The 20,906-nt window shown below is 35.5% G+C and overlaps 1 protein-coding gene across 3 annotated transcripts in view; it reads left to right on the top strand.

The window, feature by feature from the left end:
- myo1ea (myosin IEa) overlaps nt 1–20,906 on the top strand; it is an 88,916-nt gene that overhangs the window by 45,396 nt on the left and 22,614 nt on the right. For all 3 annotated transcript variants that reach the window (XM_677757.11, XM_005168927.6, XM_005168926.6), the window contains exons 5-15: nt 98–185; nt 3,286–3,375; nt 5,272–5,403; nt 6,428–6,562; nt 6,742–6,874; nt 13,197–13,393; nt 13,481–13,561; nt 14,020–14,106; nt 15,883–15,969; nt 16,916–17,083; nt 18,762–18,847. In XM_677757.11, coding sequence (XP_682849.5) covers nt 98–185; nt 3,286–3,375; nt 5,272–5,403; nt 6,428–6,562; nt 6,742–6,874; nt 13,197–13,393; nt 13,481–13,561; nt 14,020–14,106; nt 15,883–15,969; nt 16,916–17,083; nt 18,762–18,847 — 1,284 coding nt within the window. The remainder of the gene's footprint in view (nt 1–97; nt 186–3,285; nt 3,376–5,271; nt 5,404–6,427; nt 6,563–6,741; nt 6,875–13,196; nt 13,394–13,480; nt 13,562–14,019; nt 14,107–15,882; nt 15,970–16,915; nt 17,084–18,761; nt 18,848–20,906) is intronic.

The raw sequence follows: 20,906 nt of genomic DNA, 5'->3' as shown, positions 1-20,906 counted from the left end.
TTTTTACAGTGTAACTACATTAACTAACGTGACTTAATGCAAGCTTATTGTGAAGTGTTACTAATTTGTGATCTTTCATTTTGCTTTGTATTTTCAGCGGTGAAAGTGGAGCAGGGAAGACCGTAGCAGCAAAGTACATCATGGGCTACATCTCCAAAGTGTCAGGTGGAGGACCCAGAGTTCAGGTGGGTTGCACGGAGTACTTAAACAAACATGAAAGCTTTTGGACGCGCATCAGGATTGTTTAATGTAAAAGTAAAAACAACATATAGTGGCTTTCTGGGCTGTTTTTGACCAATAACGTTAAGCAGAATCCTGATGCATGTTGAAGTTCGCCTCATCTGACATCATTCCTCCATCTCTTACAATCTACGTTTCATCTGTTTCATCCTTCTACAAACCCCACCAGCAGCCATCTGTCCCCCACAATCCCCCTCTGATCTGTCCCGCGCGGCTCTCAGTGCCTTCAGGAGCCATGTGAGTGAGCTTAGAGTCAGAGGAGACTTTCTGATTCAACTAACCAGTTGACTGTATATACCATCTGAGAGCACTAGTGAAAATGCTTGAATTTGGCATAAGATTTTATTTTTGTTGCTTTAATATCAGCATTGTTTGAGCTGTACGAACTCTACAAGTGAATTAGATGATTGTTCAGCATGATTTGAGTGACCCAAACAGCAGCTTGAGTTTTAGAGGAAGGAAAAGCTTGGGACCCTCCGTACAGTAACATATTTTGCGATGATAAATTGCATGTACATCTCTAATATCAACACCCTTTTAGATTTCTGTTGTTGCATATTTCTGCTGGTTAGCTCTTAGATCAATATGGAGTAAAACTAATCTAGAGCTTATCATTGTTATTGACAAATTTTACTGCGATTTGATTTAGCATTGTTTATCATCCCAGCTCTACTGAAAAAATTTGGATTTACTAAATTTATTTGAGTTAAGTGGATGTAAACAATTTATTTGGCCTGACTTGAATCAAGCAAATTTAGTTGAACATTACTCAATTTAATTTGTTGTCTAAATTCAACCCATATAAATTGTTTGCAACAACTTTGGAAACACCATTTTTTTTTTCAGAAATAATGTAGAATCTGAAAATGCACAGCAGACAGTTTTTTTCTTTGGTTAAAAATCTTCAAATATCTAAATATTCGGTTCATTCAGTAGGGCTGTCAGTCAGTTCAAATAGTGATGAATTAATTGAGAGCAAATGTTTTGAGAATGCTTCAAATAACCGGGTCTCTGTGGAGCTTAAAAGTTTTTATTTATTCTTCAGTGATTAATGGCATGGAAACAGTATTGCAGCGTATTGTAAGGTCTTAAATGCATAAAGTCCTGGCATTAAGTTTAGCAAGAGTTGCAAAAAAGTTGATATATTCCTTTGTGTTTTGCTTTTCAATATAAATATCTAAACATCCTAAATCATGATCAATTTAACTGGCAGGCAAAAACTTATTATTGAGTTCATACAACAAAAACAAATATCTGTCAATGAGGTATGGCATTTTCTTTTCTGTTTAATTACAGTAGAATTTTCTGAGCAGATATTTTTGTTATCGTATTAATCAAATTTGCTTAAATTTTAATTTTGCTTAGTTCTTAAATTTAAGTTTGTGAATATTTAGATATTTGCACTAGAAGGCAGAATTAAAATGCTGAGAAAATATATTTTGTGCAGTGTGATCAGAGGGTTTCCCAGTACTGGGTTGCGGCTGGAAGGGCATGCACTGTGTAAAACATATGCTGGATAAGTTGGTGTTTCATTCTTCTGTTGCGGCTCCTGATAAATAAGGGACTAAGCCTAAGAAAAATGAATGATTGAATGATCAAAAGGTAAAAGTTGTTTTATATTTTAATATTTGGGAACTTCTAATATTTGAGAAGAGTTATTTACACTTTAAGATATATTTGCAAAATTAAAGAAAAATTATGATTTATGCAAAGTATCATTTTAAAACTTTGAAGTGGTAATGCAACTCATTGTGTGTCACTGTATATTACCAACACATTTTTGAGAAGACATTAAAATCCATTGAAATAACAAATCCAGGGACATTGTACATTTTGGAAATGTAATCTCTAATTAAATTAATTACTTATGCAGACATTTAATTACTAATTTTGGGCAAATAATATGTGTGGAATGATTTTGCATGTTTTAAATATACTGTAATGAATTGTATTGTAATGTACTGTAATGATTTCGTAATGAAACTATGGAGTCGTGTTTTGACAGCTATGAAAGTTGGCATACTAAAAAAAGAGGAGTATTATAGTGCAACAGAAAGCATCTCTGCTTTGCTGTGTTTGCTTTGCTGTGTCATGGTGCCTCATTGTACATGTTAAATTTTTTTTTTGTTTGTTTCCTTTTTTCTTTTTGTTATTTACTTGTGTGGTCTGCACAGGAGTCTGTAGCCTTTCTGTCCCCATATGCAAATTATCCATGTGTGCTTTTCCTGGTGTTGCAAATGCAAACAAGCCCTTGACACTAATTTGTTTGCATTAGCAATGTGACTTTTTCAAGATTTCTTTAAAGTGCTTATATTGTGCAATCTAACGTCAATTTGTAACTTTTTGATTTAGTGGCTAATTCGTATGAATTCGTAAATCTCATTCATACAATTTAGTATGATTTGGTAATCCTCAAATGACGCGTTGGGTTTAAGGGCGGGGTTTGATGCCACGCCTCCTTACAAAAATCATTCATTTTCGTTTGACTGAATTTGTATGAATTAGCCACTAATCTGACAAAAGGTAAAATAGTTACATTTCCATCTAAGATCATGCTGTATCATGATCATTTACATGTTCATAACTCTGTTGCTTAACTACAAACCACCTTAGTAATTTACATGCACAGACAGTTATATTACCTACTGAAACAAAGCTAAAATAAAATTATGCAACCTTTCTTTTATATTTGTGATATTACTCCACAAATCTTATGTCATAAAAAGTGATGGTTTTGGGATATCCCAGAACTGCCGCATGTGTCTGTCTGTCTCTTGGCTGCTTTGCTGACCGAGATGGCTCTAAGTAGACTGTGCTGTGTAAATTATGTGTGAAATATGCATGTGTACTGACATTGATATGTCTTCAGGGTAAATTAGGTCACCCATTTTGACATTGAGATGACCAGTGTTACATTAGTTCACCCTACAGGCAGGATTTTATCTACTGATCTCGTCCATTTCAGATCCACATTGTTTCTGTGCTTGTTATGCCAAATGTCAATGTAACATTACATCTCTCTCTTGTTTGTTTATTTCCACACAGCATGTCAAAGACATCATTCTTCAGTCTAATCCACTTCTCGAGGCCTTTGGGAATGCTAAGACAGTGAGAAACAACAACTCCAGTCGATTTGTAAGCATTAGTCATCCTCCCGTTATTTTATATTTATTATTATTTCATTTGAAGAAAGCAGACGGCAGATGTCTTGTGATGTGTTGGGCACAAGTTGCACTAAAACCAAAAAAGGGTTTATCATCAATGTTAAAGGGACTAAGCTGAAAAGAAAATGAATGAATGAATGAATGAATGAATGAATGAATCATCCATAGTAAAGGGATAGTACACCAAAGAATGATAATTCTGTCATCATTTACTCACCCTCGAATTGTTTCAAAATAGTCTTTTTTTTCTGCTGAATGCAAAAGAAGACATTTTGAAGAATGTTGAAAACCTGTAACCATTGACCTTCATACTAGGACAAAAAAATACTTTATCGTATGATGGTTATAGACGATTACAGGTTTCCAACTTTTGTCAAAATATCTTCATGCGTGTTCAACTGAACAAAAAAACTCAAACTGGTTTTTACAAATGAATGGTGAGTAAATGATGACAGAATTTTTATTTGTAGCGAGCTGCAAATGACAACAAGCCCTTGACACTAATTTGTTCGCATCCACAGTGTGACTTTTTTCAAGATTTTTCAAGTGCCCATATTGTGCAACACAATCTCACTGCAATTCGTAACTTTTTGATTTAGTGGCTCCTTTGTATAAATTGTTACAATCTCCTTTGTACAATATTAGTATGATTTTTTTCAGTATGAAGGCAGTTGGGTTTAGGGGCGGGGTTGGGTGCCATGCCTCCTTTTAATGGCAGTTTTGGAGGAATGCCAGATATATTGAAGGAAGTTGGAAACCTGTAATCATTGACGTCTATAGTATTTTTTTTTCCAGTATAGATGTCAGTGGTTACAGGTTTTCATCATTCTTCAAAATATCTTGTTTTGCATTCAACAGAAGAAAAAAAAACTGTTTTGAAAAAAGCCAAGGGTGAAATGATCACAGAATTTTCATTATTTGGTGTGAACTATCTTTTTTTATACTAAATGAAAGAAACGTTGCTTTGTCAATGCAATAAGAACATTTGATGAATAGGTTGGCATTGTAAGGTTTTGACCTAAATTTGGCAGCTTAAAAATACTCACAGGGCAAAACTGCCATTACAATATGCTGCATGCCACATTTACTTGCAGTTCTGCAACATTATGCACAGACATGCCAGTCTTGTTTTTGTTCTTCTGGGATTGGTGGTTAAGTTGCAAAAATAATGGATTAGCAGTGATGCAAATGGATTAGTTAGTGGAGTGTTTGGTAGCTTTTCGATAAACATTGAGAAAATTGGCTGTTAAATTACTCACCCTCAAACCATCCAAAATATATGTGACTTTTTTATCTTCAGTAGAGGATAAGCAATGTTTTTAACTGAAACCGTGGTCCTTTGTGATTTGCAAAATCATAATGAACACCTAATATGACTTTGAGAATGAAAAAGAAAACAGTGCACACGTAAAACAAGCATAATACTTGTGTTTGCTGACCTCCAAGTCACTCAAATCATTTCTTCATAGACCTCAACGTATCATCAGAGACCACACCTGTAATCTTTTTTGCCTGTATATGTTTTTTCGTATTGTCTTGTGTCAATAAGATAACCAAGAACTAGTTTCAGCTTCACTAATATGTTCTTGTGACAGTAGTCCCTCTTTGGGATGCCTGAGCATAAGTAAATTAACAGCACATTTTCATTCTTGAGTAAACTATTTTCCTTCTGCATCTGGGCATGTCTGGTAATTTCAGACAGCTGCTGTAAGCATAAGTGAACAGAAAGAGCATCATAAATGATAGTGAAGAGTGTTTGTATTTGTTAAAGCACCCATTTCCTCTTTTTTGGGGGGGTTCTGGGTATGCACACCCACCTGCAGAACAGCTCGTCTGTGCCTTTTTTAACATTCATCTTCGCTGACAGGGGAAATACTTTGAGATTCAGTTCAGTTCCGGCGGCGAGCCAGATGGTGGGAAAATTTCCAACTTCCTTTTGGAAAAATCACGAGTGGTGATGCGGAATCCTGGAGAGAGAAGCTTCCACATCTTTTATCAGGTGAGAATGAGGACAGGAGGTGGGCTCCTTCCCACTGAAGATGTCACTGTGACCGTCAGTCGTATAATACGAGGAAAAATTGAATGAATAACCGCAGTAAAGGCCAGGAAATAAAAGATGGAGCCATTTGGCTCTGAAAAGCAGGTCACGTTGTTCTGAGTTTACCACTTGAGTTTTTTGGAAAGCGAGAGTATGTCTGGCTTCTTAACGAGGCCTTCTCCTCACTGTTCCTTCTTCACAATTTAAACGACCGTTTTCCTTTGGGACTTTTTGTATTTTGGTGTTTCATCAGCTACGCACACTTTTGGCCCTTTGGACTTTTAGAAAATAAACACACTTAAAGCACTCTTCACACTCTTGCGAGTTTATTTAATTTGTCTGCTAACATATCCAGGAGAATTCTATTGATTTTTTTTTTATTCCTCGCATAAATTTCCACCACAGTGTGTTTGAGACATTTCCTCTATGTCTTAAATTTTGTGTCTAATGGATTTCTGAAAATAACAGTGGTGGAAATTACATTTTAAGTGGGTTTGGAATAAAATTCCAGACTCCTTTGTTATGCTAAGGCTAATTTTCCAAAATATACACCATTAAATATTATTCTCAGATCTAGGACTTTTTGTACTTGCTGGTAAGATTTTATTATGTCTTTAAAATAATTTTTGCAATGCTTTACAAAAAAGGTTTCATCTGTTAACGTGAAATAATTTACAATGAGCTATATTAATTTAGGCGGTTCATTTCGCTGTGGTGACCCCAGATTAATAAAGGGACTAAGCCGAAAAGAAAATGAATGAATGAGTAAATATATTAATTTACAGCTTGACTTAATCTAAAAACTTAAAATTGGTTGTTCATGTTAGTTCACTGTGCAATAACTACATTTACAAATGCAACTCTGGATTTATTTATTCATTTTAATTATATATTAATCATTGACCATTTTTTATGGTCTAAAACTCACCCAAATTCACCCAAGAACTTTTTGTGAATGTGTTATAACCTACATTCCTCTTCACAGCTAATAGAGGGAGCCAGTGGAGACCAGAAAAGCAGTCTGGGCATTACCAGCCTGGATTACTACACTTACCTCAACCAGTCCGGTTCCTACAAAGTGGACGATATCAACGACAAGCATGATTTCCAAGAAACCTTGGTGAGTATGATTAGGCAACTTGATATTTGCATGGAGCGCACTGGAAAACCTATATAGTAAATCCAATATAGTTCAATAGAGTTTGCCTGTTCAAATATGTGAACTGTTTTCCATATTGGCCGACACTGTTATTGTAACTTCCCTCTTTTTCTTCTGTGTGTCTCTCTGTCTGACCCCAGCATGCCATGGACGTGATTGGTATCTCAGGGATTGACCGCACCATGGTGCTGCAGATTGTGGCAGGAATTCTTCATCTTGGGAACATCAACTTCAGGGAAGCTGGGAATTATGCTGCTGTAGAGAATGACGAGTGTAAGTACACAGTCTCAATTTTGCATATTTCCTTTTGAGGAAATGAGGAATTACATATACTCAAATTAATGTGATTAAGTAGTTTTTCTCAGGTATTGTACTTCACTAAGCAGTTTTTAAAAATGTATACTTTTACTTGAGTGTGTTTTATTGCTGTATCATTACTTTTATGTTTACTTGTCTATGTTGATTGGCTAAGTAGAAAAATCAGTCCAGTGATTTCAATCAAATCGAGCATAGTAAAGTCAGCACATCAGACTGAGCGACCTCCAGACATGGTTGCTATACAAATATGTACCATGTGGAAACATTGAAAATGTCTAAGAAGGCACAAAATAATTGCAGCTCGGGCTGAGCCTGATTAGTACCTGGATGGGAGACCCTATGGGAAAACTAGGTTGCTGTAGGAAGAGGTGTGAGTGAGGTCAGCAGGGGGCGCTCAACCTGTGGTCTGGTTGAGTCCTAATGCCCCAGTATAGTGAGGGGGGCACTATACTGTCAGTGGTAGTCGTCTTTCGGATGAGACATTAAACTGAGATCCTGACTCTCTGTGGTCATTAAAAATCCCATGGCACCTCTCGTAAGGAGTAGGGGTACAATTTGCTTCCATACCCATTATGGCCTCCCAATCATCCCCATTCACAGATTTCGCTCTATCACTGCTGCTCCACACCTATAGCTAGTGTGTGGTGACTGTGGCTGCAATGGCATCATCCAAGTGGATGCTGCTCACTGGTGGTGGTGTGGAGAGACCCCCCCCTCTCATGATTGTGAAGCTCTTTGGGTGTATGACCATACATGATAAATGCACTATATAAATACACATCATATTACAAAATGACCGAGAGACTGTTTAGACTGCATGTCATTAATGTGAAGATGACTGAAATCACCAAATTGCCTTAAACGATCAATAAATGGACTACAGACTGTTACGTCTTCATATACATGCACAAACTGCATGTCTTTTATGGTGTTTTCACAAGCCTGGTTTGTGGTGGAAACTGTTGGAAACTCATAGCTTGTTAGTCAGGATTCAAAGTGTACAAGCTAAGCATTAACATATCGTCACAGCTAGACTTTTGCCCAATAAGTTACACCGATTTCACGCCACATGTAAAGAAACTTGATTTCTGTTGGCTTATTATATGTGCATGATTACATTAATGCAATTTCTTCTCACATTTTAAAATAATACTCCATGAATGGCAAATATTTGTCACACCTGGCTCAGGGATGTAACATAGTGAGGGAGATGACAAAATATAATCAAAAAGAATATTTATTTTAACACAATCGAGAATAATATAATCAAAACATTAGTATCAGTACAGTTGAAGTCAGAATTATTAGCCCCCCTTTTAATTTTTTTTTTCTTTTTTGAATATTTCCCAAATGATGTTTAACAGAGCGATGAAATTTTCACAGTATGTCTTGATAAAATTTTTTCTTCTGGAGAAAGTCTTATTTTATTTTGGCTAGAATAAAAGCAGTTTTTAATTTTTTTAAAGACATTTAAAGGACAAAATTATTAGCCCCCTTAAGCTATATTTTTTTCTGATAGTCTACAGAGCAAACCATCATCATACAATAACTTGCCTAATTACCCTAACCTGCCTAGTTAACCTAATTAACTTAGTTAAGCCTTTAAATTTCACTTTAAGCTGTATAGAAGTGTCTTTTAAATATATATAGTTAAATATTATTTACTGTCATCATGGCAAAGATGAAATAAATCAGTTATTAGCGATGAGTTATTAAAACTATTATGTATAGAAATATGTTAAGAACATCTTTTCGCCGTTAAACAGAAATTGGGGAAAAAACAGGGGGCTAATAATTCTGACTTCAACTGTATGTTCAATCAGTGTGAAAAGCAAATCAATGGATGCGGTAAGTGTTTGTCAGTGATAGTGTATGAATGCGAAACAAAACATAATGCCCAAATTGGAGCGCAGCTCTGGTCAACTTCTAAGTGAATGAACAGCGGCCCTGACCAACTCTCTGACGGGGTTTAAATAAGGGCGCTGGCCAGTATCAAGTGCACTGAAGGCACGCCCCCATCCTAGAACAAATCAAACACAGAAACACAAAATAACGCAGTCCAATCATATTTATCTTACATTTCAAGAGTTCACACTTAGCTGATGATTGATTATAAGCAAGTTTGGCATGCTGTCCCGGGAGAGAGCCCTGAGTTCAAAAGGTCCTTGAGCCCTGGGCATTCTCCCATTTGCAGGGTGAGAGGGGAGCCTTAAGCTCAGGTAGATCTTGACAACATCCAACTTGATAAGAGCTGATGACTAAAAATTGAATGCTTTGAAGAGAGAGGATGAGAGATTGACTGCAGTGCAAAATTTAGATTGATCAATTCACTTGAAGTGCATGTTTTTGGAATGTGGGAGGAAACCGGAGGACCCCGGGAAAACCTACGCGAGCTAGGGAAGAACATGCAAACTTCACACAGAAACAACCACCGGCCTGTAAAAGGACTAGAACCGGTGACGTTCTTGCTGTGAGGCAACAGTGCTAATCACTGGGCCACCGTGCTGTCCTATGGAGGGAAAGGTAGGGGTGGAAGGGGGGATTCTTCAAATCGAAGATGGCTGTGGTGAGAAACCCTGGCTCTGTATAGTGGGTTAGGACTGGCCTGATTGGTGGATCATACATGCTAATGCAGAACCAGCCGTGTTCAATCATAATCACGTGATCCTCTCGAAATCAGTTTATGAATAAACTTCACTTAGAGACACCCTTAAAAGAAAATGGCACTGATGTAACCACATTTTTTTTAATTGGCAGGGTACAGGTTGAATAGTTTTTACAGCAAAATACTGCTCAATACTCTTGATTATTTTAAGGTAACTTTTTAATTATACTTCAATCATTTTACTCTAAAAGTGCTACATTTTTGTCAAGTTATTGTACTTTTGTTGGAGTTTGATTTTTCAGTAGTCTTTCCCCTAATAATGGTGTCCTCATTTGAACCACGTGCTGCTGTAGATTCTTTCATTTCGTTAACTCATGCCAAACTGTCTTGCCACACCATATTACGCTAGAAAACAGAGCTCTGCTTATGTGCCTGGCATCTGCATATTACATCACACCCTAAAATTACCCAGTAAAACTCTGAACTTCCAGCCCACCCCTCTGTTTCCTCTCTCGTCCGCGTTCTCTCCAAGTATCTCAAATCTCTCAGGTGGAGCAATGCACTTGAATGACAGAAGCTGTTTGCTATGGCATATAGCCATGCTGTGCTAGGAGCAGACGAAGCTAATCTGTGCCTTTCCTGCTCTGCCCCTTCCCAACCCCTCTTCCTGTCTGCCGCCAGCGACTTTCACACATTTAGTGTTGGCTTGCCAATGTAAAAACCACACGCGGCACACAACTGCTCTGCTTATGACAAAACCGTATGTGGCGAGCTCATGCGTCCAGGGAAATAAAATCTATAGATAACATCGTTTACTGCAGATCCAGATTTTCACGGAGGCCTCTAAGTGACATCATATAAGGAGAGTTTTGAGAGTCACTCCTATGTCTTTTTATGGTGGTGTTGTTTTGGGAGTCTCCACCCGCACATATGAATAATGAGGCACAATTAAGCTGGATGACGTTCTGCATCCCTATCAGCACTGAATGAGGGCTGTTTCCTTTTTAAGGTTGTGAGTCAGGGATGAGGCAGTGCTGCTCTGAAAAGCAGTGAGACATTGAGCTGTCAGTGACTAATGTCTTACTTGTACCTATAGAGGAGATCTATTGTGTTTGTGTCCAAAGAAATCCTGGAGTCATATGTGTGATCTACTCCTTTAAACCTCTTTTTGTCCACCTTTTTGTTTTTTGAAAAGAGAAATGATATTAAATTTTGCATTATGTTAATTAGCCAATTAAACATTCAATTATGAAGCTTAAACATTTATTTAGAAAGAAAAGGGAGTTATTCATGGGTTAAAATATAGTACTAACTTTAATATTTCTATTCAGACAGTGTAACTTTTTAAGAGATAATCATAAAGCAATGATTATAAAACATTCCAAATCATTTATTTACTCATTTTATTTAATCATTTTCTTTTCGGCTTAGTACCTTTATTAATCCGGGTTCGCCAGAGCGAAATTAACCGCCAACTTATCTAGCATGTTTTTACGCAGCGGATGCCCTTCCAGCTGCAACCCATCTCTGGGAAACATCCACATACACTCACTCACACTCATACACTACAGACAATTTAGCCTACCTAATTCACCTGTACCACATGTCTTTGGACAGTGGGGGAAACAGGAGCACCCAGAGGAAACCCATGCGAGCGCAGGGGAGAACATGCAAACTCCACACAGAAACGCCAACTGACCCAGCCGAGGCTCAAACCAGCGACGTTCTTGCTATGAGGTGACAGCACTACCTAATGCGCCACTGCGTCACCCATTCCAAATCAGTTTAAGACAATTATTTCTGAAGGATTGTGTGACACTAAAAGACTTTTAAATAGTAGTGTATGTTTAGAAGCAGTTGTAAAAATACATAATATAAAAGTGTATAAATTAAATCAGTGATTCTCAACCATGTTCCTAGAGGACCACCAACACTGCATGTTTTGGATCTCATTTGTCTGTCACACCCATTACAGGTGTTTTAGTCTGCACTAATGAGCTGATGATCTGAAACAGGTGTGTTTGGTTAAGGACACATAGAAAATGTGCACAGCTGGTGGTCCTCCAGGACCGTGGTTGAGAAACACTGAATTATATCATACTGAACCCAGATTTTTGATCATGTATTGAGAAACCGCAAAAGTTCATTCTGTGCACGACTCAAAAAGGTAACATAAGTGTCTTACTGACTTCTTAAGGTCAATCTTGTATATTGTATATTTATAATTTTGAATATTCCAGTGTACTGTATTTGGGTGTTTCTATGAACTTTAGTAGTGTTTGCACATGTGCTCTGCACATTTTCCATGTCTCTGTAAACAACCACACCTGATTCAGATCATCAGCTCATTAGCAGAGACTGAAAGACCTGTAATAGGAGAGAAAGGAGACATCCAAAAAATGTAGTGTAGGTGGTCCTCCACAAACGTGGTTAAGAAACACTGGACCATAGCATTTGTCTGCTAGCATGTTCAGTAAAATTCTATAGTTGTATACTCCTTTGTCTCGCTAAAGGTATTTTCCTCAAAAATATACCACTAAATAATATGTTCATATTTAAGATTTGTTCATGCTTAAAAGTTTTAAGTTGGCAAGATTCTTATTATTTCTTTCTAAATAAATGTTGGTAACAACGCAATGTGCAATATACATTTACAGCTTTACTTGATCTTAATGTTAGTAAGCATGGAATGGTTTGTTTACTTTAGTACAGTTCAAGTTTATGAATTTAATTCTGGATTTTAATTGTCTATTACTGTTTTGTTCAGTCGTTAACTAGCGCTTGTCCAACCAGTTGTCACAAACACTTAACAAAATTAGCACAGCATCAGTCTTTTGTGGCTATGCCATTTTCACCCAATATCCAGTCAGTGAAAACATTTCCACAATGCTTACCACAATGTCTTTTTACCAGACAAGCTATACCTCCCAACAAAATGCTGGATTGTTTTTGTAGTATTTACAAATGTTAACAAACAACATCCCACGATAGCAAAAACAATATTTCAAACCTTATATACAGTATAAAAACCTCTGTTTCTGCAATGATATCAGTTCAAAATACTATCAATATTAAAAATATAACTGATAAAATAAATGATAATAAACAAACAATTAAATAATTGACACGCAGCTGATTTATGTTGGGTAAATTGGGCCAACCACAGCTGATGCCAGTCTGGCCTAGACTAGTGGCAGGGGCTATTTTTTATTTATTTTCTATTAAATGTACACTTATACAGTAAAAGGAGGACATTGAGGAGTGATGTTGATGAAAACATGTGGCTTAAGATTGCAGAGATTAGAAACTGTAATGTTGTGTGTTTTTTTTTTAGATCTCCCCCTTTTTATCTGGGCTTTTTGCTGTTGTTTTTTTGATCAGAATGCTCTTGTGTGTTTCATGGATATGTTGTTCACTGTAAGCAATACTGTAAACCTTTTTCTATTCTATCATACCATGTTTCTACTGTACCTCTTGTAGTAAAATATTTCTTAAATGTCTTACTAAGGAAAAGTTATTTAATCTTACATTTTATCGATTTTGTTTAGTGTATATTTACATCATATCCAGAACTCAAACTTTTTAACAGTAGTGTACTGTATTTTACACATTTAGAAACACTTGTTTGGCATTTTGAGTGAAAATCATCAATCTGATTCTTTTCACTTTCAGTTCTGGCCTTTCCTGCCTTCCTATTGGGCATCGATCAGGAACGTCTAAAAGAAAAACTCACCAGCCGAAAGATGGACGGCAAATGGGGAGGCAAGTCTGAGTCCATAGACGTTACTCTGAATGTGGAACAAGCATGCTTCACACGTGATGCTCTCTCCAAAGCTCTACACTCTCGTGTTTTTGACTACCTGGTAGAGGTACAAAACCATATTCACATACATCACTCTTACAAAAACAGATACTATGGAAGAAATAAACACCTAACAGGCTCCTGTTTTCTTTAGTCCATTAACAAAGCCATGGTTAAGGAACACCAGGAGCTGAACATCGGAGTATTGGATATCTACGGCTTTGAGATTTTTCAGGTGAGGCTTTTATTTACTAGTCATTAATTAAACGATTACTTCAAAGCAGCTCTTAGGATGTCTACCTAATGAGATGAGAGGATTTTTAATTGTCTGGAATGGTTCCCTTCTGTTTTTGTAAACAGATAACAGATTAATGAACTTGACTAATCTTATAATCTCTTGGTTTAGCATCTGGTATTTAGACCTTTAAGATAACTACCTGTGTCGTCTGCAGTAAAAGGATAAAGCTGGATAACAGGGCTTTCAACCCTTTTAATTTGATCCTGCCCTATTCCCTTTCCAGTTAACCACAAAAATGCTGAAATCTTAAACAGGAACTGAGTATTTGCTATTGCTGGCTTTATTTGAAATCTGTTGTTTGTGATATTTACGTTTTATTTGTTTCCATTCGACTACTGATGGTGTTTTCAGTTCATCAATCTGTGTTTTAATGTGTGTTTTAACTTGCTTTTTAGAAAAATGGATTTGAACAGTTCTGCATCAACTTTGTGAATGAAAAACTGCAGCAGATTTTCATTGAACTGACTCTGAAAGCTGAGCAGGTGACATTTTACTTTATTTTTGTTGGGGTTTTCATCAGCAAAATAGCATTTTTGTTCTAAAGGGGACATGAAGGGGTCTTTTATATTTATGTACTGTGCTCTGAAGTTCACCCAAAAGGCATTATATAATTAATGTCTTCACAACATGGCACAAAATGTTGAATTGTGACTTGTTTGTAAATGAATCTGCAGTAAAATGAATTGAGCAAAAGATTAAGTTCTTCCTAGCATGACCTAGAGCTTTATTAAAATAAAAAATGTATCCACTCTTTTCTAATGTTGCAGTGACTGTGACTTTCCACATTTTGGCTTTGCACATCGTCTTGTGTCATTAGAGCATCTTTATAAAAGAAAAATCTATTTTAAATACACTCCTGGGTAAACCTAATTTAACCCCTGGGTAAACCTAAAATGTACAATAAAACAAACTTAGCTGTGGTTGCCAGACTTTTACCAATAAAAATACAGTTGAAAATGTCAAATAAATTTCAAAATTTGAAGATAATCTATCATATTACATTCATTTATTATTTATTATCATTTATGAGCTTTCTCTGTGGCGAGTCTGCGGATAAGGAACACTTTGCCCCCTTGAGATTAGAATGGCTCCATCACTATCTATTTTTAAATCACTCCTAAAAACGTACCTATTTAACTTGGCCTTTTTATATTATTTTAAAAGTAATTTTAAATATATTCAGTCGTTTCTCTTGGTTTATTTTTATGTTTTTATAATCTGTCTCTTTATATCATGTTCAGGGCTTTGGTCAGTCTTGTGGCTGTTGTAAATGTGCTTTATAAATGAATAACTTTGAACTTGAATTTATAGTGTTAGTACACCAATGTTTTGAAATACTAACATATCTACACAGTATTTTTTGTATATGTTTATATACGGCCAAAAACAACCATAAGGTGATAAGAAGATCATATGATGAACCAGTGCTCCTCACAAACAACATTTCCCACAAGCAGACACAAATATGTCACAAAACCACTAAACATACATAAAATAAAAGTAATACAATAAACATTATTCATGAAAATTTGAACTCTAAATTTCATAACTGATTGGAAAACCAAAAAAAATCATAGAAATGTCAACAAAAACAGTGTCATGCAGGGAAATAAATTCATGGTTATTCACCAGATACAGTGCTGAGCATATTTGAGTACACCCCATTCTGAAAATGAATATTTGTATTTCTCAGTGAGTATGGGTAATATATATTGGTGCTTTTGAACAAAACAGATTTATTAAACAGATATATTTATTTAAATAATATTTTAGTCACCTAACTTCTTAAGAAATGGAAAGATGATGCATTTAAATTTGTGCAAAATATTGCAAAAATTACAACATTTCTACAAACTTGTATATATTTTTAGTTTCTCTTGATTTCTGCTATTTTTGAAAATGTTATTTAATATTTTTCCACAACATAATTTTGGGCTACTAATTTTTGAACCATTTTTGTTTGTTGTTTTGTTAAATAAGCTCCAGATTTGGCTTCAGTACTGAGCTAATGTATATCTTTATAAGCATCCTATAGAAAATATTCATTTAAATGAAAGATTTGTGAGGAAGCTCACTATTAACCAGGTTACAGATTTTTACTGTAGCATTTTAACAGTGTACAAGTCAAAAGATTAACTTAAGGCCCCCTTAAGTCACACTTTTAACCCAGTTCTAGTGATATATTCTTCTGTTCCACCCAGTATATTGTCATTCTCATTACTTTACATTTTTTTCTGTTATCTGTTTGCTCTCTTCAGGATGAGTATGTACAGGAAGGAATCAGATGGACTCAAATAGAGTACTTCAACAATAAGATCGTCTGTGACCTCATTGAGAGTAAAATAGTAAGTTCTTTCTTGCTTTGTCTATCAAACATCCATCGATTTCAAAAGTTAGATTTGCTCCGTCCTTGCCAAGTGCAGTTAAGTCAATAAAACTGACATTAACAAACAAAGAATTTCAGACCCATATCCACACAAGCCTCCTTTCTCTTCCCATGACTGCTTGTCTAATGGCCTGAAAATGCTTGATATGCCTCCAAATTCAATTTACTGCACTCACCGAGAGACCAGACACAAAGAGCCATGAAATTTATAACCAGAGAGACCTTAACCATCCATGTCGGTGTGATAGCGTGTGAGAAAGTGCTTCTCTGTGTCATTGCTTAAACCTAATGCTGATCAGAGTGACAAGCTGTTTTCCTAGTGTATGTCAGAACACTAAAGGTTAATATATGGTGATTTACTTCTGGGGTTTGGATTGAGTTTCAGATTATATATTCTTTATATAGAATCTAAGCCCCTAATATGTAATGTACTACTTTACTACTTGTAGATTTTGTTTGTATATCAACTTTCATACATATATTTGAGGACTACATAGGACTACAGAATGTAAAAGATTGTTAAAAATAATGAATGAATAAATGAAATAAGAGTAAATGATTAAATTATAATAAATATTTTAAAAATAAGTTTGAACCAAAATGAAACCATAACAAAAATGTCAAATTAAAAGGAAGATAGAACCAACGATAATAAAAATATAGTTTTAATAAATAATAATGAAAAAAAAAATATATATAATGGCTTAGCCTGCATAAATAATGATATATAATTTTGCAGGCTAAGCCATTATATAGATTATTTTCATTGTTATTTATAATAATTTATAATAAATTATAATATTATTTAGAATAAAAAAATTATAAATATATATATTATGTATGTAATTACTATTAGAATGAATACATTTGACAATTTGATTCTTACATTTGTTTTTTTTTCCCAGAATCCTCCAGGCATTATGAGTATATTAGACGATGTCTGCGCTACTATGCATGCGAAGGGTGAAGGTGCAGATCAGACGATGCTGCAGAAGCTCCGAATGCAGATCAACAACCATGAGCACTTTAACAGCTGGAATCAAGGCTTCATCATCCACCATTATGCCGGAAAGGTATTTATACTGTACCTCAAACATGTGTTCATCCACCCCTCCCACTTTTCTGCAGTCTTTTAATGTTGTCTTTTCTGCATCTACATTTCACTGTCACTCCCTGCTTCTCTCCTTCCATGACTTTATCTTAGCCGCTCGTTTACTCTGTTGCCTTGAGGTAGTTTAGTATGTGTGGAACCATCCACATACCCCATACTCAATGAGGCGTGATCTTAGGGGGAGTAAGGGGGGACGTCCACATCCTGCACCATTAGATTTATAATAAGCATGTTTAACAGACAAAGAAATACAGAAAATAAAATGAAAAAACATCTGTATCTTCTAGAAGCAGTTCATCTGGATTGATACAGTATATACAAGTTTATTAAACTACCACACAAATTTATTAAACCACCAAGAATGTACTGTTTGCTCCCATCATCTTATATATTTTATGTTACTGTAATTGTTAAATCACCAGTAAGTGCATCAGAAGGATATAATTGACTGGAATATGAATATTGCTTAACATACCATGAATTTTCAAATGGTCTGTTTCACAATAAAGGCGGGAAATAACAATGAAGCATGTTAATATTTTACTATTCAGATGCCCAGTTACAGTTATTTACTGTATCGGCAGTCCTTAATGGGAAGAAACAAAGTATTAATGGTTAAATGCTACGCTAAATTCATTTCTGATTCTGAAAGAAAATTCTCACATTATAAAAAAACAACAAAAAAAAGAAAAATAATTATATTCAATATTTAAAAGTGTATTTTTGTATTGTATTTTTATTATTATTATTATTTGTTGTATTAATTGTTGTGAAAAAGTGATATTATACGGTTCAAATATTTGGAATAAATAAGACTTAATTATATGATAATTATTAATATTAGTTATTAATTATTCACTCTGATGACGTTCCAAGCCCCTGAGACCTTTGTGCACATTCAAAACACATTCATTTTCTATTCAGCTTAGTCCCTTTATTAATCTGGGGTCACCACAGTGGAATGAACCGCTAACTTATCCAGCACACTCCATACACACTCATTCACACACATACACTATGGCCAATTTAGATTACCCAATTTACCTGTACCGCATGTCTTTGGACTGTGGGGGAAACCGGAGCACTCGAAGCAAACCCAAGCAAACACGGGGAGAACATGCAAACCTTCTTGCTGTGAGGCGATTGTGCTGCCCACTGCACCACCACGTCGCCCCTACGAAACACAAATTAGGATATTTTGTATTCAATCTGAGAGCTCTCTCATCCTCTATTCACAGCAGCGATCATGAGATGTCTAAAGTCCAGAAAACAAAAAACTAACTTATTTAGAATTTCTCTGCACTTCGAACGTCTCAGAACCATTGTTGTCTATGGAGGATATCAGCCCTCTGATATCATCTGCAATATCTTTATTTATTTTCCAAAGATATGCAAAGGTCTCAGGGCGTCAGAACAACATTAAGATGAGTAATTAAGAACAGAATTTTTAGTTTTGGTTGAAGTAACCCTTAAAAACAAACCCTCACTATGTTAAATTTAATTAATATGTGTATCATTTACATTTACATTTAGTCAATTAGCAGACGCTTTTATCCAAAGCGACTTACAAATGAGGACAACGTATCATACAATATCCAGGGCGCACAACTGTTTTAATGCTCTGTTATTTGTCTCTCCAGGTGTCTTATGATGCAGAGGGTTTCTGTGAGAGGAACAGAGATGTGCTGTTCACTGACCTGATCGAGCTGATGCAGAGCAGTGAAATGTAAGTGTCTGACTGTCCTCTGATCGTTCAGCAGCTGCCTGGAACAGCTCTGTCACTAAGAGAACTTGAACTTAATATATGCAGAGCATGAATACAAAAAAGCCAGCTGAAGGCGCAGGGACCACAATAGAAGTGTGCTGGAGATTACCATTGTTTCGTTGAGTCCAAAAGGCCACTTTATCTCTCAAGGGAGTACTGCTGTAGAGCGTGCCTGTCGCTCTTGTGTGCCTCTTTTTGGCCCCAGAAGCCATCTGTGCAAACCGTCTCCTCCTGCAGACCCTTTGTGAAGCATTGTGGGGGTCCACTTTCAGACGGCGTTCAGACACGTGCTGTCATGCATATATGCAGACATACACTTCCTTTACACCAGCCAGAAGGTCTTGGAAGAAAGAGATTTTTTTTGGTTAATTCTGTGATGAAGCCGGGTTTCCTTTCCTTCTGCACAGCTCCACCCCCTGACCTTTAACCCTATAAAGAGCTTTAAAAACAAACCATGCTGAGCTTTTTAGATTCATATTTGGAAAAATGCAAATTTAACATAAAAAATAAGCTTAATATCGCCATTTAAGTCCTCCATAGTATGTCACAAAGATACTTTTTTTCATGTATTTTGGACAGTTGTACCTGACAAAAAGTCTATTTGTTGGTGAAAAATAAAATAAAATCAAATATCCATTGGTGTAAAACATAAGCATGGGTGTAAAATAGGCTGCTGGTAGCCCTAAATAAAATTTTCATGTTTTCAGTCATTATAAATATGTATTTTTTTCCCCTGTACTTCACAAAAAGAAAAATCTGAACAAACTATAAAGTCAGACCTAAACAAAAGGATTTATATATAACGGCACTTTGAAATTTAAGTAGAAGTACACAGAACATTTTAAGTGATAAACTGACTTCTGAAAACTTCTGGACAATTCAGTACTCCCAAATGGTTTTAGCTTGTTCATTGTGCCCATAAAAAAGAGTGGATGTTTTTTTTTTGTTATGGAAGAGGTGTGAATCTTCACTTGCCTTTAATTTTAGTTACATTCAGAGCATAGTTATTTGATTATAACATGACAAATTATTAATTTAATAACCACAGTATTGGTTGGTGTTCCTTGTCTTGATTATCAAAAGTAAAATAGATGATAATAACAAATAGTTGAACAGCATAAGAAAGTAAAATAGGCTGCACATCTCAAGGCATTACAAATATACATTTATTCTCTCATATTCACAGACAAATTTAACAGTACTAGGAACAATAGAAGAAAAAAACAGAAATTCAGTATAAAAATTTATTATAAACGCCAAAACTGAACCAATGTATCTATAACGGCACTTTGAAATTTAGGTAGAAATACACAGAACATTTCAGAAGATATACTGTGACTTCTGGAAACATCTAAACTGATTTAGCTTGTTTATTCTACCAAGAAAAGTCCTGTTAATGTCACATCACATAAATTAGATGTCTATGTTAATTTGCTATGTAACCACCTAGAGGTGGTTGTGTTCGATTTGATATACAGGGCACACTTTTTAATTTTAAAATAAAAAAATTACCATTTTTTACTCCAATGCTATATTAAAACAACAATAAAATAAAGTAAAATTACATTAAATTAAAACCTCAGTTTAATAGAAGCATTCACATTATTTTTTCTTTCTTATTTTTATTTAGAACACAAAACTGAAACATAATGCTCAAGACTTTTGTTTCTGGCAGACATACAAAAACATTCCCATATTCATTGTGATTCCTTGGTAAAACGATTATATTGCACAGTTCTATAACCAAACTAACACCTTCGAAATCTGCCCAAAAACACACTTCTTCATTTTCAGTTCCACACACGTACACTGATATTTGTTCAATGAATATTAAAATAGCATATAGATACTGCAAGCAAACCAGTATTAACACATATACAATACTAATATATGATCAAGCTCAGTAAATAGAATAGACAGTGAGTCAAACTCAAACCCTATACAGGTGTCGATGAACTCTCGCAGAAATGTAAGTGACCCTGGTCTCTAGCTGAGAGACTTGATTCAAAACATTCCTGTC

The sequence above is a fragment of the Danio rerio genome, chromosome 7, assembly GCF_049306965.1.
Source record: "Danio rerio strain Tuebingen ecotype United States chromosome 7, GRCz12tu, whole genome shotgun sequence".
Taxonomy (NCBI): Eukaryota; Metazoa; Chordata; class Actinopteri; order Cypriniformes; family Danionidae; genus Danio; species Danio rerio.
Note: the sequence above shows the minus strand (reverse complement) of the source record. Positions and strands in the feature narration are given on the sequence as shown.